This window comes from Micrasema longulum, unplaced genomic scaffold, assembly GCF_059751315.1.
Source record: "Micrasema longulum isolate JH-2025_06_02 unplaced genomic scaffold, ASM5975131v1 h1tg000533l, whole genome shotgun sequence".
NCBI classification, from domain to species: domain Eukaryota; kingdom Metazoa; phylum Arthropoda; class Insecta; order Trichoptera; family Brachycentridae; genus Micrasema; species Micrasema longulum.
In genome coordinates this window covers 500,997-528,454 of record NW_028277729.1, presented here as the reverse complement: position 1 = coordinate 528,454, position 27,458 = coordinate 500,997, and the positions used below count along the sequence as shown (strand labels likewise).

General features: G+C 35.3%; 2 protein-coding genes across 10 annotated transcripts in view; one reads left to right on the top strand and one right to left on the bottom strand.

Annotated features, from left to right (window-relative positions):
* The window catches only part of LOC148280814 (uncharacterized), a 35,251-nt gene extending 14,063 nt beyond the window's left edge, over positions 1-21,188 (bottom strand). The window contains exons 1-3 of one of the 8 annotated variants that reach the window (XM_088227745.1): positions 21,083-21,188; positions 3,551-3,623; positions 408-605 (exon numbers count right to left, since the gene is read on the bottom strand). In XM_088227745.1, coding sequence (XP_088083871.1) covers positions 408-605; positions 3,551-3,623; positions 21,083-21,114 — 303 coding nt within the window. In that variant the 5' untranslated portion in view covers positions 21,115-21,188. Of the gene's footprint in view, positions 1-407; positions 606-3,550; positions 4,385-11,360; positions 11,920-21,082 lie in introns of those variants that run through there. The other 7 variants (XM_088227749.1, XM_088227742.1, XM_088227743.1 and 4 more) reach the window with 7 other exon arrangements.
* Positions 21,189-21,368: 180 nt separating this feature from the next.
* LOC148280813 (jumonji domain-containing protein 1C-like) overlaps positions 21,369-27,458 on the top strand; it is a 168,119-nt gene continuing 162,029 nt past the window's right edge. For both annotated transcript variants that reach the window (XM_088227741.1, XM_088227740.1), the window contains exon 1: positions 21,369-21,662. In XM_088227741.1, the coding sequence (XP_088083867.1) occupies positions 21,501-21,662 (162 nt within the window). In that variant the 5' untranslated portion in view covers positions 21,369-21,500. The remainder of the gene's footprint in view (positions 21,663-27,458) is intronic.

The following is a 27,458-nucleotide window of genomic DNA, read 5'->3' as shown; positions in this document are numbered from 1 at the left end:
AAACCCGTAAGATTATTACTATTTTAAATAATAATTAGACGCGCCTAGCCGGGTATCGAACCTGAAACCTCTAGCATTGAAGTCAAAAGTGCTAACCTTAAAATCCGAAATCATTTTTTACTGTTTACTGGGCACAACCCGTGTCGAGGCATTCATTTACATGATTTAATATATTATACTTATGGTGTCAAAAAAATATATATATAATACATATTCATACTTAACTCCACACAGATTATACATCAAGACTTTAAATAACAAGGCAAAATAACTACAAAACCCTAGGAAGATTATTACTATTTTAAATAATAATTTGACCCGCCTTGGCGGGTATCGAACCTGAAACCTCGAGCATTGAAATCAAAAGTGCTAACATTAAAATCCGAAATAATTTTTTACTGTTTTACCTGTTCTCGTCTGCACAGAGCAGGATGTACAAACTTCCTGTAGAGGATGGAGGATCCCTTTGTGGCGGGAGACAGTAGCCACAGTACCAGTAATATCTTCACTTCATAGTAAAACGGGAACCAACTGAAGAATACGTCTGTAACTGTCTCCGCGCACGTGAAGAGGGCAAATACTATCCAATACATCATCCATTTTACCTGAAATTTATAAAATATGTTGTAAGACTCGATGACGTAAAATTTCAACAAAACTTCATTTTCTACTAGACACTCTGGAACGTGCATATTACGTCCACAAAAAGTTCATTACCTATTTGAAATATTTTAAAAAATTCGTATTTGAATAAATATGTGAACTGTAACTCTATAATATACATATGGGTAACTGTGCAACCTGCATTGTTTTATGTATTCAAGTGTACATTTATTTTTGTATTTACAATAATATCAGTTATATCTATAATAATACAAGTTGTGTGCCATTACTTATTTTACATTAGGATATATTATTTTATGTGAATTTGAGATTGGATGTTATGAAATTTATTTATAATATGTATCTTAAGATTTTATTTATTTATTTATTATTTATTTTAAAGAAACAAACAGTCGACAATGATATAAAAACATTTTTTTTAAATACTGTTAAAAGACAGACCAGCGAAGTTTCTAAATAAGAATCATACATATTATTAAATTGTGTTACAACAAAAGGGTGTGTTTAAGTGTATTTGTATGAGAGTAAGTGTAGATGTGTGTTTATGTGTATTAGTGTGGGAGTAAGTGTTCAGGTGTGTGTGTATTTAATCATTGCATGCTGGCATTCCAATAAAATAAAATAAATATTGGTATTCATTTTTTGTTAGATAATTGAAATAAAAAATAAAACAAAAAGTCTTATGTTTGTGTGATTTATAGATTGGTTTAAATGTATTAAATTAATTCAGTACTGATTATGTAACATTTTAAGGCTTAACTCTTGATCAAAATGGTCTAAAAAGGCTTTTAACAGTTGCACAATAAGTTTTTCTAGGTTATTCACAAAATCATTGTCTTGCGTCATCCGGGCTATTTTCCGACTTTCGGGACCATATTAAATCAGCTTAACAGTGACCAAAAAATGTAAATCCAATCTAAATAAACCTAACAATATTATAAGTATATAAAAAAAAAAACTTGAGATAAGCACTTAAAATGACTAGGAATTCCAATATTCCTTATCAAAAATCTTTTCACTCTCTGTTGAAATAAATTTAAAGGAACTTAGTCTAGATGGATAGATATCCTGAGGGGTTAAAAATCCGGTACCTGTCTATGGAGATTTTAACAAACTGAAAATATTATTTAACTAAATCTATATCTTCCCTTTCCTTTCTTATGTTTTAAAATGTAAAATTAATCACTTTTATTTCATCAGTTGGTTGGCAATAAGCCTGCAAATGTAGAAACAAAATTTTAAAATTGGAATGAATAAATAAATAAAATAATTTTATTTAAAAACAATATATACAGCTAATAAATTTCGAATTTCATGTGATGGGTCTACATATGATTAGAAGAAAAAAACGAAATACAGAAAACAGGATGCGCCTTTGGTCATATTTGATTTTGGAGGTATCAATTACCGATTACGAGAGATATAAAAAAAAACATTGCTGGGCCAATGATCCTTTAGACCAGAGTTTTTCAGCCTTTTTAAATACGCGACCTCTTTACGAGTACAAAAAAGGTGGCGACCTCCCTAAATATAATTAAGGTCCTGGGGACCCCTCCCGGGTAGTGTCAGATTTCTTAAGATCTGACAATACCCCCCCCCCCTTGTACATTTTTGCCTCGCTTGTGCCCGCGACCCCCTAGCAAGACTTCGCGACCCGGAGGTCGAAAAACGTCGCTTTAGATTTTAGATATATCCACAGCATGCAAATTATTAGAAAAAATAAAACAAATATAATCCAAGTACAGACTAGGCTGAAATCATAAAATAAGATGCAAAAAAGTCGGAAAAAATCCTGATATCATGAAGTGTCTGTGACCTGATATTTTTTTATTTTAATTTTAATTTATTAGTCAATTAAAATCAACACCTGCATACTAAAATAAAGCATTGGAAACCAGAAAAAAATATTCCTTATTGTTCACAACATTAGGGACTGAATCCGAATGGAAATTGAATATTCTGTGATTTAGAACAAATATATTTTTTTCTTTCTGTTTTGTATCAATTTTTTTTTTATTTTATTTAATATAATAAAGTATATGGTATAATAAAATACAGAAACAAAACGAAACGAAATACACACACCAAAAAAGAAGCAACCTCTTGTGCTTGCTGTGGGATTACAATATTAATAATTCAAGTACAAAATATACATGTATTTCAAAAAAAAAATGAAGGTAAATATTTTTTTAAAAAATAAATAAGTGCATATACATATGCATGCAAATGCGCATGCGTGCGCACGCATGTATAAATATCCACACATATACACGCACACGCAAACTCACTCACACGCACATACACATTCACCCACATACATACTATAACATGGTGAAGAAAATTATAAAATAAGGTTTTCAAGTTACTTAACAGAAGAACTTCAAGTACTGTAAAAAAATACATTGAAAAAAACATATTTCCTTAATTTTAAAATAAAAAAACTTAAATATGATTCAAATGTTAAAAAGCAACATTTAATTAAGGAGGTTGATAAACAAATATTTTTACTTTAGTTTGAATTTTGTAAAGACATCGATAATTTTTTATTTCGTCAGGCAAATTGTTATAGAAATTTATTCCCTGATATACATAACTTTATTCAAAGTGTTTAGTATGAAATTTTGGCATATTAATTAACATTACAACAGATATTATTATTATTAGATGGAGAACATTTTAAAGAAGGAAATTTATAAATAAGGTCAAATTTTCTAGATTAAAAATATTTAATGTGGAAAATACGGGTATGCCACCTGATTAATTAGGTAGTCTGGATATTTAATTTTTTGGTAGGTTAAATGCCCTGTAGGAATGAAACCGACAATGTAATGTGTAAAAATAAAGTTCACATAAATAAATAAAAGCTTATACAATATAATTTTAAAAAATACAACCACTGTAAAGGAATAAATAAATAAATACTTACATATTCTTTGACGTTCTTCGTCCTAACGGCTTTATATGATGCATACGCCGGGTAGAGGGTGCCAAAGACGAGTCTGCAAGAAGGATAGATTACGAGATTAGTCACCATTCTGGGGACACTAGCTGACGTCACAACCGCCACCGCCGCCAGATTTTCCAGCGTCACCGGAGGGATGTTGCTAAGCAGGTGCCTCCCCGCGCACTGCCAGTACTCGACTGCGACTCTGACTACGACTTCGGATATCAACTCGGACTTAGAAATCGGAAGCTTCCATCCCGCAATGGACTTCCATTGTTCGGTACCACCGCTAACTTCGCTGTCGCTTTCCGAATTGGAATAAGAATCACTTTCACTAACACTGACACTATTGTCAATGGCGCGGTAAGATTTTGTCGAGCTGAAGTTTTCGGCAGCGTCAGCGGAGTGCGGTTCGAGGATTTCCCTCAAGACGGCGCCGGTGCTGCTAGGCGCGCGTCGCCGCTCGAACTGGCTGATGATAAGGTCGATACGGGACGCGGACCTTCGGGCGTCGTTCTTCTGAGTGCACATGGTCTAAGGAGGGGGAGTCGCGGGGCTCCTGCCGAACTGCGGAGCGGAACACTATGGAAGAAACAGTAGGCAGTACCGCTACCGTCATACCGTCGCGTCGCACAAACTTAATCCTGATGCAATGAGCCGCAACGACCGACACGAGCAACGAGCGACGAGCAGCCCTCACTGAATCGATCTCATTCAACATAATTTATCTCTACAGCTTAGTCCGAACATCGTTCCACTAACCAGAGAAGCGCTGATATAAACATCGCGTCTTAAAAGCTCCGGGATTTCAAGACCCTGTTTAGTATAATTAGCTCGCGATTTGTAAACATGTAAACAAAGCGCACGCAAGAATAAGCGGAAAAGGAAAAACTCGCAAAGTTACCGGATCCGACGCGTATGCGTGCAATATTATGTGAGAAAACTAGCTTGGGAAACGTGACGAAGTAATTGAATACGGGGGTGATCACGCATGCCATATACCAAGGCTCACTATCGCGGATACTGCACTGTATTTATTACACTCGAAACGAGATATGGAGTAGGTTAATACAAAGCAAAATATAAAGTAATCATTATGTATATTTACAACCCGCGGCTATTTACAATATCTCAGTCGCATAAGCTGATACAGGAGCGCAAGTTAGAGCAATAGCCAATATAGGTAATACTTATTCGTAATAAAGAACACCGCGAGTATCCATTATCCAATCAAATCGGCCGTGGCGCGAAGCAACTTCTCGAGAGATCAGTTAGTTAAGGCGAATCGGACAATAATAGCCATCTGACCGACTACGAATGCAAAAGCCACGTGCGCAACTCCGGTATCAACTTACATCCACACGTGACGACAGCCAACTAACGAACTGGCCCATTCTCCAATCTTGCGAGGTACGTATGAGACGGAGAAAAATAAATTAGCTGAGATCTCGAAAGGACATGCGCGATTACAGCGTACTTATATAGAATAGCTGACACTGATATACGCCTAAGCGGTCGCAATTTTTGCGATGGCGACACCCACGAGCGATAGCGGAGTAAACAGGTATCCCTATCCCCAATAAACGGTCTAAATAACCGTAAATACCTTAATCTAAGTGCTGATGATTAATCCGTTTACATTTGTCTTACAACGATAACTGTATCGCAACGTGACATCAAACGAGAGTAAAATTAAACTGGATCTAGAAGTGAAAACACCACCGACTGGTGAATAGCTAAAGTGATCGGTTTTGCTAGAAACTGGTATTGTTTCGCCAGTCAATATAAACATTTCGCTATGTTCAGGGATAGGCATGACCTCAGAGGAAAGCATCTCCGGATGTGTGAGTGTGTACTGATGCATTATTTTGTCTGTATTTGTGTCTATATCAGCGAGTCCGCGTTGCACCTCGCTCACGCGTTTCCATCCTGTCAACTCCGCTCGCCCATAATAGGAACCCGCGAGTTAGTCGTGGAAAGAAAGAAACGCAGAAATTACGTATGGTGTTTGCAAATTGTGAATTTTGCTAGAAATTTATATAATACAGCGAAACGATTTCAGCTAAAATGAAAAACTAAAAATCAACAGTAATAATAATCAAAGGTCAAATAAAAACCCCCACACGAAGCATGTGACGCAATGTTGTACCTGACTAAAACTGTAACATGTCGTGTAAAATAAACTTCAATAGGAATGGATTTAATGTGCTTATATCTTTTTTATGATGTAAGTGTAAATCACTAAGTCATGCGTCAAGTTTTTAACCTACTTAAAGTGCAAAATATATTTCGCCGGTGCGACAATCTTGGCTCAAATTGATGTCGTGCAGAAGAAACGTGCGTGTAAGTTTTGGTCGAATGCCCGGTTACCTTCTAATGAATATACATACGTAATAAAAACACAGGTTGGTAATGTGTTATGTTAGTACTTTCTTACGCCATTTGGATCCTCGTTACCCGACAGTTCTAACGGTAGTCAAAGCGGTTTCCGGCGAAGCGATAATGGATTTCGCTGTCCGTATCGGCGTACTATTGTAAAACCGTTACTATACTAAAATCGATTTCAAATCAAAATCGGTTAATTAAAAATTGACATTTTACTACTAAAAATGTCAACGCAAGTGCGAAACGATTTGTATTGTTTCTTATTTATCGAAATTCCAGGAAACAGAAGAAAAACAAAGCGCGGATGGTGATTTTAACATGATAATCCGTTTGTAATCTATAAGCAATAATAAATAGATACAGCCGTAACTCATAAATCCTGGTGGATTAAAGTTAAAATATCATAGCAATAAAACTCTTAATCGTTCAAAACACTTATAAGAACATTTTTTAAATAAACAAACCATTAGGCCGTTCCTCCGTAAGGGAAGCTGAAGAAAGAACGCCACTTTAGAATGTTTTTGCATACATACTCGTACCACTTTTTACTACATTTTTATAACAGTAAAAAATAATTCATTCTAACTAGAACAAGGCTAATAAAGCTGATAAGTTAAGATTTTTTTAAAATAATATATTTAATGTCTTTACTCAACCGTATCTCTTCGGATATAGACTTCTTTCATATTAGTGAAAAAAAAATCAGAGAGGATAGCATCCTTTTTCTATATGCTGGGTATTTTTATATTACCATCTTTGTATGTTTAAATTTTAGTATTAATTTTTTCGTGTTATGTATGCCTTGATATATTTTTGTAATGTACATAAACGTATATAAAATAAATAAATTGAAAGTGAAATTTTAATACGTAATAAGAATACCACTTTTTTTACCACTACCACTGTTAAATTTTGTAACGCCGCAAAATCGCCCCTGAGTAGCGCCGACTAGCGTCCATCAACGAAAACATTCTCGTTTTCATTGTAGTATTTCGGCAACGTCATAAATGTGATATACAATAATTTGGTTTGTTTCGGTTATTAGTTGCGTCAGGTATTAACAAATATACGAGCATTGATAGCAGGGCTAGAATGAGGAACTTCAGCCCTAGGGGAAATTGAAAAAATAGAATATTATATTGTACGGCAAAGTTTCTCGAAAATGTACGAAAAAAAAATGAACTACTTTGAATGACGTCACTAGTTCATATGAATCAACCAATGCTAAGAGAGTTGCGAAAGATTCCGGTTAAGGGAAAGACAGTGCACCAGCCGACAGAACTGACCAAGAAGAAGCTGAAGACTTGAGACGTCACACGCGGAGTATTTTCAGAAATACAAAACTTTAAAAAATCATAGCGCTGATAATATGACAAATAATTTAAAAAAATGGCTTAGTTTCATAGTCGATTTACAAATAAAAACATTAAAAAAAAACACTGAACTTCCACATTGAAATATTTCAAGTCATCTTGACATTCATTATTTTTTACGTAATTAAAGGAAAAATTTGTTCCGCCGAACAATTTTTCCTTTAATTACGATTTATGTAAATATTTCATCATTCTGAGGTTAGCACTTTTTTTCTTAAAAAGCTATTAAAAATTTGAGAGATAAATAAGTAAATTTTGAAGTCGAATTAAATTATTACATAATTGTCAGTTTTAAAAATGAGCGCCTAGATGCAAAGATAATGTGGCTAGATTCTTCCCTATTAACATATAAGAGCATCTAGGCAAAAAATGTTGCCACTATAAAAAGATCATTTATTTGGATAATTTATATAGCGCCATTTTTGTAAAAATCACCTCAAGGGCGCTTTACAATAAATAAATATCCCAGCACGTCTTGCAACTACAGACCGCATGGACGGTTGGGATTCTAGCTCCTCATCTCCAATTATGATATATAGGAGCTAGATTACAGCACGTCTTGCAGCTACAGAGCGCATAGATAGTGAGAAATCTAGCCCCTTTTTACATTTTTTTTATTTGACAATGAAAATTAGAGTTTTAGTGATATTTTAAAAAATGAAATAAAAAACAAATTTATAAAAATTGAAGTTAGATTACAAGTCTTGGAGCTACTGAGCGCATGGATGGTTAGAATTCTAGACCTCATTTTCAGTATTTCAGTTGTTACATTTGGCCGCAAACTGAAACTTGTACCGACCAACAATGTGAGTTGGTTGGAAGAAATTGCTATAAGACAAATATATATATTAAGGAAATGGCAGACAGGCGTCGAGTCATGCAATGTTTTATTTCAGTGCTATAGTAAAAATGTCGGTTCTATGGCGCATTCCTATTCCTGCTACTGATGGCGATGGCGGAACTTCGCTCGGGCGAGCCCGGCCTTTTCGTATTATTAAATCGTAGTTGATAATATAATTATAATGCTAGTGAACAATACGGCGGACGGTGCGCCAAACTCCATAATATTCATGTGGTATATTGTTACGTAAGGCGACATGAACATCTGATTCGTTGATATAACATTCAAATGTTGAAGCTACAAAACCATAAGGTCGCCGGTTCCGAGAAAAATGCGGAATATATATTTACGAAAGGTAGACAACTACTGTAGGTATATTATTATTGAAATAAAATATTCCAACAAATTGATAAAAATTCCCCGAGTAATGCTATTTAAAGGCCAGTTTTATCGGGAAAAGTTTAATGTAAATATATAAGTTATTCTTAGTATTTAAAATAAATGTTTTGTGTTTCGTATTTTTTTGCACCACTGTTGTGGGCCTGTTGGCCAGGAGGCCTAATTACAGTGGTGAATTATAGCACAGAACACCCAGGCTTAAGGAAAATCACATTGCTTTTTTTGTGTTCGCGAACCCCGGCACCTTCCGTGTGTGGGTCAAATATCTTAGCTATTACATACACCAAGGAGGTCGCTAAGCATTTGTTAGTGAATAATTGTACATAAGCACTTACCGACTTTACAATACATATCGGTTTCGAGACGTGCTCGTCTCTTCGTAAGGACACAAATATGCATTTACAGAGCTTATGATCTACTATTAGCCGGTTAAAAGCCACTTTAGACACTGTATGTATTGTCGATTTTCGAAAAACATAAAAAAATCATTTTAAGTGTTTATTCACGCTACAAATATTTCATAATTGCTCTAGAGTCTATATTTTTATATTTATTTATACAAATATACATATCACAAAAAAAACATATCCCTCACTCTATATCTCAGAGTAATAATTCACTAGAGAAGCCCTTGGGCTCTATTGCACAGAATAAAAGCGTGACAAATGTCGATTTGGTTTTTAGTTTAACAACAAACGTGTAACGGACGGTTTGCGCTTGCAATTCTCGACAAGAGTACCTACGGCCCGTTGTATTGGTGTAATATGTAGCTAACTTCGTAGTTAATAATCATAGAATGGGTGTCTCCGGGTGGGCGACTCTAGCAAGTGACGTGTTATTACTCTAAAGTCTATATAGTGATTTTTTGTAAGAATATGAGTCTAGAGTTCTATAGTCTAAAAGTCAAAATATAAATTTCGTAAAATGATTACTGTTTATGATAATCATTTGAAACAAACAAACAAAAGCGTGTACTAACTCTTTGTGTGTGAAAGAAAATATTGTCTTTGTGTCGATAATGATTCATCTCATAAAAGTATATGAGGATTCTAAGTGTGTGGCGTCGTTAGTACCTGCCTTTGAATGCACTACCTATTTAGGTTCATATGAACTATTTGATCATTTTTCTTTATTACGCGTCTAAAAATCTAGATTCACAGCCTACCATAAATTTATCGATGTTAAATGTACGATCTTTACATAACGCCGTCATCTTTTACATCGATAAACAAATTATTTCATTTTATCACCATCTCTATCGATAGTAAAGTTGTTATTCCACGGCTGAACTTTGACATTATTTGGTTCTGAGACACAAATCGTATGCAGTCTGGTGGCAGCGAGCCAAATCAAAGGCGATTTATTAGCGAAGCAAATTATACTTGAAATAAAACCAGCGAAAATGGAGTCCAACTTATGTATGTGTGCAAACGTTATTGTTTCTTGCTGACATTTAAACACGATAGAACTCGATTGCTTAGAATTTATTGAGAGTTTACAGTACGTATTACAGAATTAGAATTTCTTGGTGCAATATTATTAATAAGCTATTATGCTTTAATATTCAAAAAGATCCATTACATTCGTAAGTGGCTTGCTTGTGTTTATTATTTATTTGTGGATGCGTCATTGCTTTTAATTCATTCATTTCATACAATCTGAGCTCAATAAAATTAAATATCCTAACTAGAAACCTCAGACAAAACTTACTCTTTCATACCGATAACCATAGAACTAACTATGGTTTTCATTCCTCTATGCCCAGAATTCTTAAGTCTGCTAACAAACATACCAGTCTTGATTTATTTGATAACAAGTTGTCTTCTTTCAAACGATCACTGTATCAAATTCAATTATAAACACCTCTCTTCCGCTTCCACTCCAACCAAGTCTACTATATACCATTGTGTCTATCTACTTTCCTTTATAATAATTTTCTATGTATAAATATGTCCTTAAAAATGTTCATTGAGCGTATATATAAATAAATAAAATAAATACGCTTTCAAAATATGTCACTGTAAACTCTTTGTTTAGAATGTATATGTCCCCGCTAAATTGTTAAATCAGCCACTGAACTGGGCGGCTAGGCTGTTCACTAAATGCCGGCATTCGACTGAATGGCTAGGCCGTTCGTTGAATGAACGTTTAATGAAAGGGTTGACGTCGCTAAGCCTCTTTAATTTTAATACAAAAATAATAACTGTTTTAATTTATTTTGTTATGGGAAGTTAGATTAGGTTAGGATAGATTGGGTTATGTTTGATAATTAAAAAATATAGTTTTTTTTACTTAATAATAAAACATGTAGTTTTTTTACTTAATAAAAAAAATCATTTTTTATTATTAAACTTAACCCAACTTATTCTAACATAACCTGACGGCTTTTAGTTCGGTCGTTTCCAAAGGGCTAGCTTACAACCAACCAACAAGTTGAACGTTGAGTTATCTTAATTCATTCGATGAAAGGCCTCGCCATTCAGGTGAATGCCGGCATTGAATAATGAATATAACGCGTCATCAACCATAACGCGACCTTTTCATTTGCTGGAGGAATGAAAGGAAAAATTCACTAATATTAACCCCGAATATACAGCGAACGTTGTTTTTAGAAATATATTTTGGATAAAAAAAACATCGCGTTTGGGCTAATACCGTTAGTACTTGTATGTATAAAACTATCTAAAAACTAGATGATCTGACATTCTTCCTATAAACAACAAAAGATGTTACACGGTACGAGACTATTTATTTATTTTATTATCTCATATACGAATAACAATAGTGGAATCACCGTAATAAATAGTTATACGAATTTCTTGTTTATCGGGATAAGACATCGTTACAATCACTGTTTAAACTTAGGCAAAAAAAAAATAGCGACAGTTCCAGATTGATACCCTTCGTTTAGAGCACTATGTAACTCTGCAGAACTCGCTACCTCCTTATATGGATGCAATCCGTGTCAAGGTGGGTAGCGGCGCGGGCCGTGAAAACCGAACTAAAGATTACCCCGCCACCTGTCAATGCAATACCATACGGGGATAATACAAGTACGAGTCACTCGGATGTCTGCAGCAGAGGACGCTCACAAACACGCGACTAGCGAATAGATGAGATTTAAGTTAGCCGAAGAGGAAGGCGCGGCAGATGACAGGAAGAAGGGCGCACGCGGTGTGCACTGGTACTGAAGATCACAGCGAGATGTGCAGTGGAAACGAGCTATAAATAACATCCGACTCTCGCATTCCTTCGGAGCGGTGATTCGTCGGCAGTCGGGGTGACTGACCAACTCCTGGAAACACTGCGCCGGCACCAGATCTGTTCCGGTATCTTCTCCGTCCCAGCACGTGGAATAATGCAGACAGCGCAATTATAAAGCGGCTCGGTCAACTGTCGCTCGTGACTTGCGGGTTATTATTTATTACTCGGTCATTCCGTGTGGTTTTGACTTGAACAAACTGTCACGTCGATTCGTCATCATTACTAGAATTTATCTTAACGACTTTATCATGTTGCGAGTCAATGTACGTCGTTGTGTGGCTGCAATCGAAATGAAACTGAAAACAGCGGGCAGTCGCCGAATCTCAATGTCGAAGACAATGTCCGGGCATCTGAGTGATGTCGAAGTAAATTTCATAAATGCTGATCAATTAGAACCGAGCTTCGGCTTCGGCAGATTGTTTCGGTCAAGATTACGCGTCCAATGTGAAACGACGCATTGGCAGACTCGCGAGCGAGCAAACTGGACGGGCGCAGTAGTTCTTAGGGCGAACATCTGGAGGTATGCGGTAAAATTAGACCGCAGCGAGCAGCGAATCTGTGTTCTGTTGGCCAAGCGTATAGCGCGCAACACTGTACCGGTCACGAACATAAAGCTGAATTTGATTTGGTGCCAAATGAAAACGAAAGCTTCTATAGGTACTTGATGCCAATCTCAACTGTCTCGGGTATACTTAGTCGTAACAGTTATAATAATTGCCAGAATGACTTTAAGTAATACACTGAAATACGCCATGCCGCTAACGTACGAATATTGACAGGTAGACGGAGTAGAAACTAAAAATTATTATAATATTAAGCGATTATACATATGCATCTTTCAAATATACGAATAGGTAGTCATTAATATCCAGCTCTATTTTTTTATATTCTATAATCGATCACTTCTTACATCTATCTCTGTACACTTAGCTAAAGGCTAGGGTGTGCCCTAGGTAGGTTTGGGTGATGAAGCATGTATATTACACATCCTACCGTACCCTACCGAACCGTAAATAGAATCTCTGTATCAGATAATCAAATCGGGCATACTAACTGGAACTTGGAACCCAGAGAGAATGTGAAGTAGATACTGATATGCGAGTAAGAAGGGAAACAGAGTACCCTGTTAGAACTAGAACCCCTTGCCTAGCAATATAGTGTATTATCAATAACAACCCTCGAGTGTTAAATCAATGCCATTATGCAGTTCATTGATTTTCAAAACACAATGTTTGTAACAAGACCACTGAATTTCCGTTCAATATGTTTAACAATAATAAAATGTATACTAGAAAAACCAATTAAAAAAAAAAGATACCATGGTTCTTTTCTCAAAGCTTACCTTTTTAAACCAAATTTATTTATCGATTAATTTCTATCGATAGAGAATTTTACAGGGCTTATAAACCTGCCATTTAGGTTCAGGGCTAATGAGCTGATTTCAGTGATTTCTATTTAATCAACTGTTAAAATTTACCAGTCCATCCATGATAAAGTATTCCAAGTTTAATCATAATAAACAATAGAAAAGAAAAGAAAATGGCAAAGAAACTTAAACGTGAGATTTTTAACCGAATTTCATTAGACATTTTAGCTAAGAAATACAACTGAAACCTTTGCTGATAAGTTTAGTATTAAACTCAAAAATTTCGATACACTTAAAATATTGTTTATTATTGAGACTGAGAGCCTGCTCTGGCTGCAACTGTGGTTCAAGTGGATAACCATTTCTCAATAAATCTAACAATATTATGATATTGATTGTGTACGTACTGATGTTTTGAATAGAAAATCAGAATAGGATGTGTTTTTAGAGAATGCAATATGTGGGATACAAAGCTGATAATATCAAATAATTATACACGGCTCTTCATATAATCAATGTTACAGAAGCTAATGTAGGAAGATAAATTATTTTATGGCTAAAAAGAGAATCGTCAATTTTTACAATTATAGGCTAACAAATATATACTACTGCCGTGCATAACCTAAACTGCCGCAACTCAGTTTGTCGTTTTTAAGTTATTTGTGGATTCGTAACCAGCATTTTTTTGTTTTTTTATTTGGAAGTTCAACGAGGATACATAAAATACGTACAATTTGAAGGTAACCATTCTTCATATATATCCTCAATTATAGAACTTCACCATCTTTCATCCATTATCTAAAATAAGTATGCATCTCAATTGAATCAATTTTTATTTACATGCGTAAGTTTATTGTACATTACTTGAGACATAAGTACCAACTCCATGGGACTAAAAGTCCAGTGTTGAGATGGGATTAGCAATTAGTTGACACATACACATGAGTATATCACCACAAATATAGGATATATTTATATTTATATATATATATATATATATATATATATATATATATATATATATATATATATATATATGGCACATCAATATGGTAAACAGTAAAACTCAAACATTTAGAAAATCATCAAGGAGTTTCCTACACAAATACCTCCCACTAAGGAAAATCCAGTCCTTAACTACTTTCTTGAAAATAGTTTTTGTAATCGAGAGCTTAATACGCTCTTCCAAAATATTGAACACTCTCGGTGCGATAAATGAAAGATGTCTTTGAGCAAAAGTCGTACGGGTTTTGGGTATGACATAATTCATGCTCTGGGAAAACTCCGTGTGGACATTTTGCTGAGACCTCTCCTTATTGTTCGACCAGAAGTGTGTAAGTGCGAAAAAGTGTGAAATCCAGCAAGTCTGCAAACGTTTGGACATACTCAAAACTTTGTTGAATGAACTAACTGGTAAAAGAAGAAGTGCAAAAATTGGAAAATTGTTTTCAGACGTTGCCTAGTAGGTGAATTGGTTCAGCCGGATGAATATCACCCACATGATAAAGATTTCAGCTCTTTTACTTCACAAAAGTCAACAGATGGAGGAGTTGAGGAAAAGTGGATGTTTAAACATAGGCAGAATGGTGAATGTTACACATTGTGCAAAGTGACCACTTAATTGGATGGAGGGGAGCTTATAACACCCATATTAAACCATTAGAAACTGTTCATAAGATTAAGAAAGGGTCTCTAAGATGGTTTGATCACGTAGAACGAATGGACGACGAAAGAATGGTAAAGCAAGTGTATATGACGAAAATGAACGGCAACGTGAGACGAGGACGACCAAGGAAGACGTGGCATAATCGGATAAACCAAAATCTTAAGTCTGGTCATGTCAAAAGCAGACAGAACCGAAGAGGGCATGTATGACAAGATGTATGAATGTGGAGGAAGCTAGGAATGTATGCCAGGATAGACGTGTGTGGCGGTCCATTCTCTCTGCCTACCGAAATGGCGTGACGGTAGTAGTAGTAGTAGTAGTAGAAACTGTTCAAAAATTTATATTAAAAATAATGCTTCACAAAAATCGCACTTTTCCCTCTTTCCAACTATTGCAAGAAGCTAAACTTTTAGATATACGACAAATATATTGTTTTCAATGTTCAAAATATATATTTAAGAACCAAAATTTATTTACAAGTAATTAAAATAGATCAAGTCAAAGAAGGAATCGTGTGTTAGAAATACAACATTGTAAAACGAGGCTCGCACAGAGACATGCATATTTTATAGGCCCAAAAATTTTATATTCCCTTTTTACGGGTAATATTTCATAGATCCCAAACTTTCAAAATTATCCTTCTTTTAAAAAACACGCACTATCCTGGATTCAAACTAAAGATATGAACTCTTTTTCTCTATTGTTTTATTTCCTTTTTTAATTACTATAAAAAAAATACTTTACATAATATTTTCTTTGTTACACTAAAATATTAAAACTGTCTATTTATTATAGGAGCAAAAATTCATAAACATTTCTTGTATACCCACGAACAGGCCATGCCTTTGTGGGATTTTTGTTTACTATTTTTACTGTTAATAAGTATTTCATTTCTATGTAATTATCCTTTATTTTTTAAAACTATGTTTTACCTCTTATGTATACTGTAGAAAAAACAAAAATAAATAAATAAATAGTAAAAAAAATATATAATAATAATAATAAAACCAGCCAATGACAGGTCATAAGGCCTGTAAATGCCTAAACTTTCATATTCAATTCTCAAAAATGTTTTTACTCTCTGTTGCAACATATCAAGATCTAAAAAACTCCCAAGGGAGGTAATCCAGCCAGTCTGCAAGCATATGGACATACTCAAAACATTGTTAAAATAAATATCATCATCATATCCGCACCCAGTGGTGCATAGGACACTCGATCGGTGGGAGGTAAGGTGATCAGTCTTCGCTTCAAGTGCCAATCCAGGAACAATGAAATACTGCAGTGTAGAACCGACTTCAAAATCAATATTTCACGTCCAATAGGAGTAGAACAATGATAGGCGAACACACCAGCCACAACACTACGAGGGGGACTTATCACAACTCATTTTTTTTAAAAAGAAATTTATTAATTTTGGGGGCATTTTCAACGAGAATCTGTGGGAATCAAGTTGGGGGAAAGAGGGTTCGAACCTCGGACCTCTGAACCGTGAGTCCGCAACACTAGCGACTGGACCACACTCCGATTTTTTTTTTCAGGATTTTAACTTGGGAGTATCCGTTGAATCGACACACATTCATAACTGTATTATTCATCAGCCCGAACACAGAATAAGTTAAAAATACTTAAATAAGGCGATAAGTTTATGCACCAATAATCTCGCTATGGTCACTGATATCCTTGATCGATACAGGTAGGTGCTAGTAAACTTCGTTTTCGATAATATCATAGCAAAAATAATTGAAATCGAGAATTATAAATTACGCAACATGAAGAAGAAAAAAAGAGCTGAAAACTTTAGCTACTGAATCGTATAGCGACATTGACGTATGTATAATAAATACCTAGGGATGGTTATTATTATTATTTCTTTTTTAGTACAAATATGTATAAAATAAAATAGTAACGTATCCCAAACTCCATTGGACCAAAAGCCAATTATTATTTACCCGCCTATCGATAACTTACAGCGCCATATTCGCAATACATCCTTTTTTTCTCTGACGACTAGACCGAGGGGTCTAATGGTCAGCTCGTTTGCCTGCCATTGAGATGTTGGGTTTGATAAAAAAAATATTTCTTGCAACTGGCGGGAATCGAACCAGCGATGCCAGTTTCACAGTTGATCGTCTTACCAAAATAGTTTGATGTCTAAATTTGTTGTAACAGAGATGGAAAACATTTTAAGAGGGAATATGGAAGTCTGGGCTTATGGCCTATCATTAGCTGGTTTATGTGTAACATTCGCCGTTCTGCCTATGTTTAACCATCCACATTTCTTCAACTCTTCCATCTGTTTTGATTTTTGTGATCTAAATAACTTCTTAGGAACGAAATCCAGCCTGTCCCTGTAAGCCCCGTAAATGCCTAGACTTCTATATTCCTTTCTCGGAAATGTTTTCCCTCTCTGTTGCAACAAATTGATAGGATATTTATGCGATGCTTGACAACTTTGATGAATAGGTAGTGGAATATCGTTTTCCTGTCACTCTCTTGCAAATGCCACCCTGATTATGTGCGAAAACGACAACTGCAAGTCGAATTTATTTTCAACAACAACACAACAAACAAAAACAAACCATCACGCCGTTTCCCCGTAAGGGTAGGCAGAGAGGATAGAACGCCACAACACTCTATCTTTGCATACCGATCTCGCTTCCTCTACATTCATACATCTTCTCATGCACGCGCGCCGATTATTCCGACTTTTGACATGTCCATCTTTAAGTATTTGTTGGATTTGGTCATGCCATGTCTTTCTCGGTCTTCCTCTATTTCTGCATCCATCAACATTCGCATTGTAAATATTCTTAGCCGTTCTCTCGCTGTCCATTCGTTCTACATGTCCAAACCAGCGCAGAGCTCCTTTCTTGATTTTGTCGATAATGCTTGTCTCAGTTATTTTGCGTAACTAAAATCGACGTTCCGCTGTCCAGTTTTCCGAACACTAAAACTGAACCGATTTGTTTAATTTTGTTGTACAAAGAGTATCGGTACCTTTTCCATTTTTTAAAATAATTTATCATGTTCGTGTACCGTACGTCCGAAGATGCCTGTGTTTTTGGACTGTCCTAGCTCTTAAAAGAAACAATTTATCGAAAAAACGGTAGACACGCGAATAGTAAATATCTCGGTAGTCGGACGGCAGAAGGGACCACCTGTATTTTTTTTAATGTTTAGGACAGCTGAAATAACATCTTGATTCAAAGCATACAAACTAAAATATTGAAGTGTTTTGTTATTTTTTTTAATAATAGAGTCTTATTAAGTTTTTTCATTATTTTTTAACACTGCAATATGTCCCTGGGCTGGCACCTGAAGCATAAGACTGATCTTATGACAAAAAATATCTAGATCTAGACACTGTGCGACTGGTATAGCAGCTCAGATACCAGTCCAGGGACTATGAAATATTCTGGTGTGACACCATTTTAAATAAATATTACACGTCGACCATGCCGGAAATCGAACTCGAGACCTCTTGTTTGGTAGGCAAACGTGTTGACCATTACACCACGAGGTGACTATTGAATATAGGACAAATACACACTATAGATGTGCAAGAATCTAAGCGCCCTTGGGGTATCATACTGTTATAAAAATGGCGCATTAAAGCGATGACGCAGTCCTCCTAGCTGACAGCGAAGAGGAACTGCAATCCTTGGTTACAAAGGTTTACGAAGTGTGCAAGGAGAGTGATTTGCTAATGAATGTGCAAAAGTCGAACGTCATGGTCTTTGAAAGAAATGTAACTATGACTGAATGTAAGATTGTAGTAAATGGAGATAGTTTGAAACAGGTCGAAGAATTTGTATATCTGGGTAGTATGTTTACTAGAGATGGAAATATGGACAAGGATATTGAAAGGAGGGTTAGTGCCGGTAACAGAGTTAATGGTGCCTTAAAGTCTGTCGTAGCAAATAAGTGTCTATCGCAAGAGGCTAAATTAGCAGTTCATAATGGAGTTCTGGTACCAACCCTAATGTATGGAAGCGAAGCATGGAGTTGGAAAAAAAAATGTTGTTGAAATGCGATCCCTCAGGCAAATGTGCGGAAAAACAATGTATGATAGGTGCCCTAATGTCGAAATTAGAGCAGAATGCAAGGCTGAGTTAAGCATTATCGACAAAATTAAGAAAGGTCTTTTGCGATGGTTCGGTCATGTGGAGCGAATGAATGATGAAAGAACGGCTAAAAAGATTTATGATGCGAATGTGTCTGGTTGTAGAAGTCGAGGAAGGCCGAGAAAGACATGGCATGATCAAGTACAACAAATTCTTGAAAGTGGTCATGTGAAAAGTCGGAATAATCGACGTGCGTGCATGAGAAGATGTATGAATGTGAAGGAAGCAAAGGAAGTGTGCCAGGACAGAGTGGTGTGGCGTTCTATCCTCTCTGCCTACCCCTCCGGGAAAATGGCGTGATGGTTAGTTAGTTAGTTAGTTATAATAATAACATTACTTGTAATTTATAATACATTCAAAATGAATTATTTGTTGTCGACCAGTTGGCAAAAATAATTGATTTTATGTATAGTTTTTTATTTCAATCTTGATTTAATTTAAAATATAGATACTATTATCAAAATCGTTTTTTACTTTGTGGTATGACATTTTGCACGTATTGATTTATAAATTTGTAAATCTAAACTGCTTTAACTTTTGAGTTATACGTCGACCGGTTTCGAGGTTAGTTCCTCATCACAGGACTTGAATCTGATGTTCAAGTAGTTTATACAAATTTATAAATAAATAAGTGCAAAATATTAGCGCGCAGCGCAAAAGTTAATTTTGTTGCAACAGAGAGGGAAAACATTTCTGAGAAGGGAATACGGAAGTCTAGGCATTTACAGGGCTTATGACCTGTCATTGGCCGGTTTAAGTGGCCACTTTACACGCTGTGTTACATTCACATAAAAGAAGTATCAAAATTGGGAAACTGTTTTCAGGCGTTGCCTTGTAGGTGAATTGGTTCAACCGGACGAATCTCATCCACATGATAAAGGTTTCAGCTCTTCTGCTTCACAAAAGTTAACAGATGGAAGAGTTGAGGAAATGTGGATGTTCAAACATAGGCAGAATGGTGAATGTTACAGTGTGTAAAGTGGCCACTTAAACAAGCTAATGACAGGTCATAAGCCCAGTAAATGGCTAGATTTCCGTATCCCTTCTCAAAAATGTTTTCCCTCTCTGTGGCAACAAATTTAGATGAATAACTCCCTAGGGAGGAAATCCAGCCAGTCTGCAAGCATTTGGACATACTCAAAACATTGTTAAATTACCAGTTAATTTATGAAGAAATTGATTAGTTTAAGAAATAAAATTAGTCCATTTGTTTATAGAAGGCAAAGTATAAAATAAAACATTAATGATTTGTATTGTTTTTAAATAATGGAAGAAAAAAATATCACTATTTTACTCAACACACATTGCAAACATAGATTTGACGTTCATAAAAATAATTGACAGATATTTCGAAAAAGACGAAGAATTTTTTGATCTTCCCAAAAGAGGATTAAAATCCAATACTCGTCAATAAAGATTCGGACATGAACAATAAATAATATCTAGTTCATTTTATCGCGAGCATGACGTTTTTTTTGATAGGTACTAATCGCGGATATTCATAATCTCGTTTTTGCCAACTGACACTTCTGTGATACACCATGATTTATTATTACTTGCACTAAAATTCCATTTCTAGTCGAAAAAATTGAAAGGCAGCGCTTAATTGTTTATTATCATTAAAAAGATTAATGCTTAAATTTAGTTCTTGTTGATATATCACAAATCTTTCGTCTACCCACTCGAATATATTTGCAACAAACAATATTAGAATATCCCATAATAATGATGCTATACCGCGTCAGAAGGGTGGATAGTAAAATAACCCGATGATGAGTAAGTTAAAAATATCAGGACACCGAGCTTCGCACAAAGAAACGTATTTTTATTTTATTTTTGGCAATTAAAACTTTTACACACTGCGGCAATGATTTTTAAATATTAATATCTAAAAAACAATTAGTAACTCTTAACCTTTCACTAAACATACGTAAATTTCCGTTATAGCTCATGTTTAAAGAATAACGTCAGACAGAAATTTAAATAATGCATAACATACTGGCAACGGTCATCACGTTATATTACTATACAAGTTGATAGGTGGAAAAATCTTCGTACAATCAAAATAAAACACAAATCAAATGAGTACTTACATAACAATACGCGATATAATGGACGATATCATATTAAACCACCTTAATCACTCACTAGGCCTAATTTTCAAACCACACCATACACGACAAATCAGCAGTAAAGACTGTTCGCCATATTGTAAAATGAAGGCAATGTTTTGATCATGTGATCAGCTTTGTTCCTCCATGATCGATAGCCTAGCGGCGCATGCGCAAAGCGAAAAGTGATTGTGACGTTTCTTCCTACCGTACGGTGGCGCTCTCCAGTGAGAGAATAGTGTACCACCCAGTCGATTGCCTTCTCCGTACTCTCGTAGGGATTTTGTAGGAATTCCTACTAGTTTCACTTTGTACTACGAGGCAAGTGTCGTGCGTAAAAACGCAGGTGCATTAAAGTTTTTATTGCGGTGCAGTTTATTGTGAAATATGTGATCCGTGAATGGAAATGGCTTATAAATATCGGGAGGAATTAGTCGGTAAAAGATTTCTGTCTGTGAGTGGAGTTTCAAAGTTAAATGTTTCCAAAATATCGGATTGGGGGTGGAAAGCTGGTGTTATCAGAGCTGCAAGTCACAAAGATAACAAAAACAAAGATTTACAGGTATTTTAAGTCATGTATTCATTTATGAAAAATGCTGTCTCGTTGATACAATGGAGAGTTTGTTTGATTATTTTTCAAATTTCACCCCTCGTCTGGGTTGCCAGTTGCCAGTTGCCACCTTTCGCGAAGGAATGAACCAATGGGGTGGCATAGGTGACTTGGGCGTGGGCGAAAAGGAAATCTTGAGACGTGTGAACTTTCCTATTTTCTCCTAAATGCTGACAGAAAGTGCACTCGTAATTATGTTGTTCCATTTCCCAGATGTACGGAGGACCCTATAAACACACCTTATCAAACATTAATTGTGATCTTAAGATTTGAACGACTTCGCGCAAAACTTAACTTCAATTGATTTTTCTTTGTTGCATTCAAAATTAACTGCCGCCCTTCGCACCTTAATGCATTTTACAGTGATTTAATCGATCCTCTTGCATAAAATTTATGTCAAACTCTAAAAATACTAAACAATTGAAACCTGTTATATCGAATTTACGTTTTTATTTTTAAATTCCAAACTATTTAAAATGTTATGTACAATTATTGTTGCACTTGAACAAAATCCAAATACCTATTCAACGCCGATTTGAGTTAAAACATTGTCTTAAAAATATTGTACTATCAAAAAATTATGTTTTTGGCGGTGAGCGTTTATTGTTGTCATTTTGTCTTTTCAAACTTACGGTAAATATTTTTTTTATTCGTGTACTGAATAATGAATCAATTCATCCGAACCTGTTTGAAATCAAAAGGTAAACACATGTAAGTATTTTTATAAGAATGTTTAGTAATGTTCTTGCTTTTAAGGCCTAAATTCAAGGTATTCTCAACTTGATTAGTTTACCTTTTTACTCGTTAGAAAACTAGTAAAACACGTGCCTCATTTGCCTCATTTGCCTTGAATAGGTAAAGATTTGGCCCTGAATCTTAGTAGGTACAAACCAAATAACATCTCATTTACAACCTACCCACGTAGTTAAAAAATGTGATGTTTTTGTCCATTACAATAACTAACTTCTTCAGAATCAACTTAAATATTGTTTTTAAATTATTCAAAGAAGAAATAACATAAAGGCTTTTAAACTCTATTTTTAATTTAAATTATAAACCTATCTTACCGCCAATGTTAGGAAGGCGTTAACGAGCTAATCTTTAGATTACCGGTTTTATTTCGTATAAGTATGAAATTTCTTTGGAAGTACATTGTAAGTCTACTTTTGAGAGAATCGGATTTCATGTTTTGATTTATCTGAATATGTCAAATCTTTCTCAGTCGTCCTCGTCCTAAATTTCCATAAACTCTCGCCGTATACATAATATATTTGTTTATCATTCTTTCGTCACCCCTACGTGAAGAGGCCATTTTAGTGATCCTTTCTTAGCCATATCAATTATATTTATCTACATGTCCCAGAATTGCATTGATTAATTGCTTAATGCTTATTTAACGTATGTAATATTTTTTTTAATGTATACTAAATTCATTTTCAATAGTTAACCTGACTAGAATAACCTGTTCTGAAGACGACTGTACCCCTGTAACTCCAGTGAGGTATAAGTTTTTGACACGTTTCAAGCGCGTAAAAGATAGCATTTCAATTCGAAGGTAGTTGCATTCCTTGCATCTCTCTCACATAAATATTTGTGGGTATATCGTGATTTGCTAAACTTTTTTTTTAATGTTGAGGGCAACACAATATTTGCGAAAACTGATATACTTAAAGTAAAGAAGTGACGTTTATTCCCCCATTTATACAAAAAATCACATCTTAACCGCTGTCTCTCTGCTTTTAATCTCTTGTCAGTTCCATGTTTCACTCACATACAAAATAGGACTAAAATTCCGTGATGTACTGCCAGTCTTGTTTCTATTTACATATTTCTATTAAAATTTGCTGCCATTGAACCCAATGACGTATAATTAAGAGGAAAACAAACGTATTCCCGTATTTTCTGCCTGGATTATGGCACTACTGCAGTGATTTCTTCAAAAACTACGGATATTTACCATTAGCGTACCTCTATCGTTTTGACTAATTGTTTCTTATGGGAGCTAGAAGCCATCTAAAAACCCTTAAATGCGCCTACTTGTATCTGCCGTCTTCGGACGTATAGTATACAAATTTGAGAAATAATCTTGAAAAACGGAAAAGGTAGCGAAACGGAAAATTTCATTCTGATCCTCTTTCTCAAAAAAAAACAAAACCGATTCAGTTTTGGGCGCGGAAATCGGGGCACGACACCTCGATTTTGTCAATTTTTGTAAACTATAATAAGTCCGATGTGCAGTTGACTTTTTCGCACTATATCGGGGAGGCATCTGTGAAAAAGTGACAGGAAAACTACTCGTACATGCATGAGCCTATTCATCAAATTTTTCTTTCATCGCATATCCTCTTAAATAGATATGTTACGAGGGGGTAAAATGATGTCATTTTAATTCGTAAATAGTTGCCTTTCTTGCATCTCTTTCTCACATAAACATTTGCTTGTTTATCGTGATTGCCTGTTTCTTTTTTCCAGGTGTATAGGACATCGCAACGATTGCTCAAACTGAGTAACGTGTATATTTATTATACTACGCTAATGATTGAATCATTATTTTTTTGTCTGCATTTAATCTTCTTTCAACACCTTTTCCTGTTTTTCCATTTCTTGAAAACATGCTTAGCGGATACCCAAATTCTCTCAATATTTGTATGATGAAATAAAGTTAATATTAAATAGAAGTATTTTCATTTATAATATTTACTATAATATAAAGTTGCATTATTTTTCAAGTGCTATACAGGTATATTCCCTCTTCGAAAGTGTTTTCCCTTTCTTTTGCAATAATTAGGTACTATCTGTGCAAAATATAATATCATATCACACTAATAAAACATAACTAACTAATACAATATTAATTTTCTATAGTGTAGAGGTGTATTTACTCTAATAGTTTTTTTTAGTTTTTTTTTATTGGGGATATCAACAGTAATACATGTAACAAAAATACAACAAATAAAATATACAGAGAATAAAACCAATGACACATATCTACAGAAATACATTAAATACACGTACAATACATTCTAGTGTTTGTGTGAGTGTAAGTGAGTGAGAGGGTGGGTGTTATATTGGAATGAGGGTGGACATGTGTGTAAATATTGCACAAGTGTCAAGTGTCGAAAATATAAATACATTTAAAATATTAAGAATTAGAGATAAAATATAATAAAATAAAATAAAATAAGATAAAATAAGACTTTATTATTGAAACTAAGTATAAGACAATAAAGTATGTTTTAAGACGCGCATTTTAAATGTTATTTTTTTACAATCAAATGGATCAATAAGGGGAAAGTTCAAATTATATTCACTAGCAAAACGTATAAGTGGAGAGTTCTGGGCATAGTTCGTACGAACTGCTGGCACATGAAATAGAGAGCTTGACGTGTGACGGGTGCGGTAGCCGGGGACATTTAATGATAGCTCCGACCAAAGAGCCGGACTATCAAGGCGTCCACTAAGTATGTCATGAAGCACCCCTATGTCCAACCCCCATGTCCAGTTTGTAGCGGCTTTTTGTTATGTAAAATACGATTAATTAAAAGGTTTAACAGATTTGACCTCAAGAAATTAAGAAATAAAAGATTTGAAGTTACTTTAAATTTTCCGATTATTGAACACACTAAAGTACAGTCTTTTCGCAAATTAAATAAAAAATACTATGAAGTGAATTTTAATTCTGGCGGATGCAGATAAGGGCAAGTGACGTGTTGCGCGCCCTTAAATAGGTCCATTGGCACTTCGCGCATAGACAACAAGACGTTCCCGTTTCTTACTCTGGTCCCCACAATACTATTATATTATTTGTCATTATGTTTTAGTAATTCTTCTGACTCTTCTTTACCCAAACATAATGGGGACGTTTAGGGGTTTTATAAAAAATGTTTTTAATTTTTATGAATCGTATATACAAGCGCTATGATTTTTCAACATTTTGTATTTCTGAAAATACTACGTGTGCGACGTATCAAGTTCTCTTCCGCTTATCCTCGGTCACTTCTGCAGATTGTTCCGTTGACGGTAAGTAAACTGGAAAATTTCCACAAGTCTCTTATCATTGGTTGATTCACATGAACTAGTGACGTCGTTCAAAGTAGTTCGTTTTAAAAAAAAAAATTTTTCGTACATTTTCATGAAACTTCGCCGCACAGTTTAATGCTCTTTCCGTGCGTAAGGAAACATTTTTTGTATCTAATTTCCCGTAGGGCTGAAGTCCTTATTTAAATTCCACAAATATTTTTTTTTCGAATTAACTATTGGTTGAATTTACAAACAAATAATCACGCCGTTTCCCCGTAGGGGTAGGCAAAGAGGATAGAGCGCCATATCACTCTGTCTTTGTATGCCAGACCTCGCTTTCTCTACATTCATACATCTTCTCAATGCACGCACGCCGATTATTCCTACTCTTGCCATGTCCATCTTCAAGTATCAGATGGACTTGATCATGCCATGTCCTTCTCGGTCTTCCTCGTTTTCTGCATCTATCAACATTCGCATCGTAGATCCTTTTATCCGTTCTTTCGCTGTACATTCGTTCTACATGTCCAAACCAGCGCAACACCCTTTTCTTGATTCTGTCGATAATGCAAGTCCCAGCCTTGCATAGTTCACGGATCTCGACATTTGTGCACCTATCATACATCGTTTTACCACAAATTCGCCTGAGGGATCGCATTTCGACAGCATTCAACCTACTCTCATCATCATTTTTCCAATTCCATACTTCGTTCCCATACATTAGAGTTGGCACTAGAACGCCATTGTGAACTGCTTGTTTAGCCTCCTGTGATAAACATTTGTTTGCCTCAGTACATTTCAGTGCACCGTTCACCCTGTTCCCGGCACTCACTCACAAATTCTTCTATCTCCGTTCACACTGATCTCATATTTAGTTATATTTTCATCCCTTTCAAAAACCATCACTTTCGATTTATCAACATTCATAAGCAAATCGCTTTTCTCGCATACATCGTAGACTTTTGTTCCCCAGAACCGCGGGTCGTCTTTGCTGCTAGCAAAAAGCACGACATCATCAGCATACAGAAGACAGTCAACGGTTATACCACTCATTTTTGCTCCCATTCTTAAATCTTTCAGTTCTTTGGGTGGGACTTATATTTTTGCATAAGTACATAATATATGGATGGATGTAGTTTCCATTATAATAAATACCCAACACATTCAAAAGCGCATACCAAATTCGTCGTGTCTCTCAGATCATTTAGCATTACTACTACCCATTCTAGATTACGCTGATGTTTCCATGACTGATTTAAGCTGTGAGCAACTCGATAAACTTGAACGACTTCAGAATACATGCATAAGGTACATTTTTGGTCTTAGGAAATATGACCACATTTCTGATTATCGTAGGCAACTGAAATGGCTCAAAATTAGACAGCGGAGAGACTATCACTCCCTCTCACTTCTGTTCAATGTACTTCATAGTCCTAACGCTCCTATATACCTGTGTGAAAAATTTCAACGCTTATCAGTTCATGGTTTACCTCTTCGTTCTCATTCTCAAGGCACTCTCTTAATACCCATACACAATTCCTCTTTCTTCTCTAACTCATACAGTGTCCATGCGGCTCGACTGTGGAATCATCTCCCATCCACCATCAAAGATGTTACTACATTACCTCTGTTTAAATCACGTCTGAAGAAACATATCCTTTCTCTTCCTTAATCTCTCCCCCTTTCCTTTTTCCTCTTTCCGCTTTTTTTCCTTTTTTCCATTGAGTA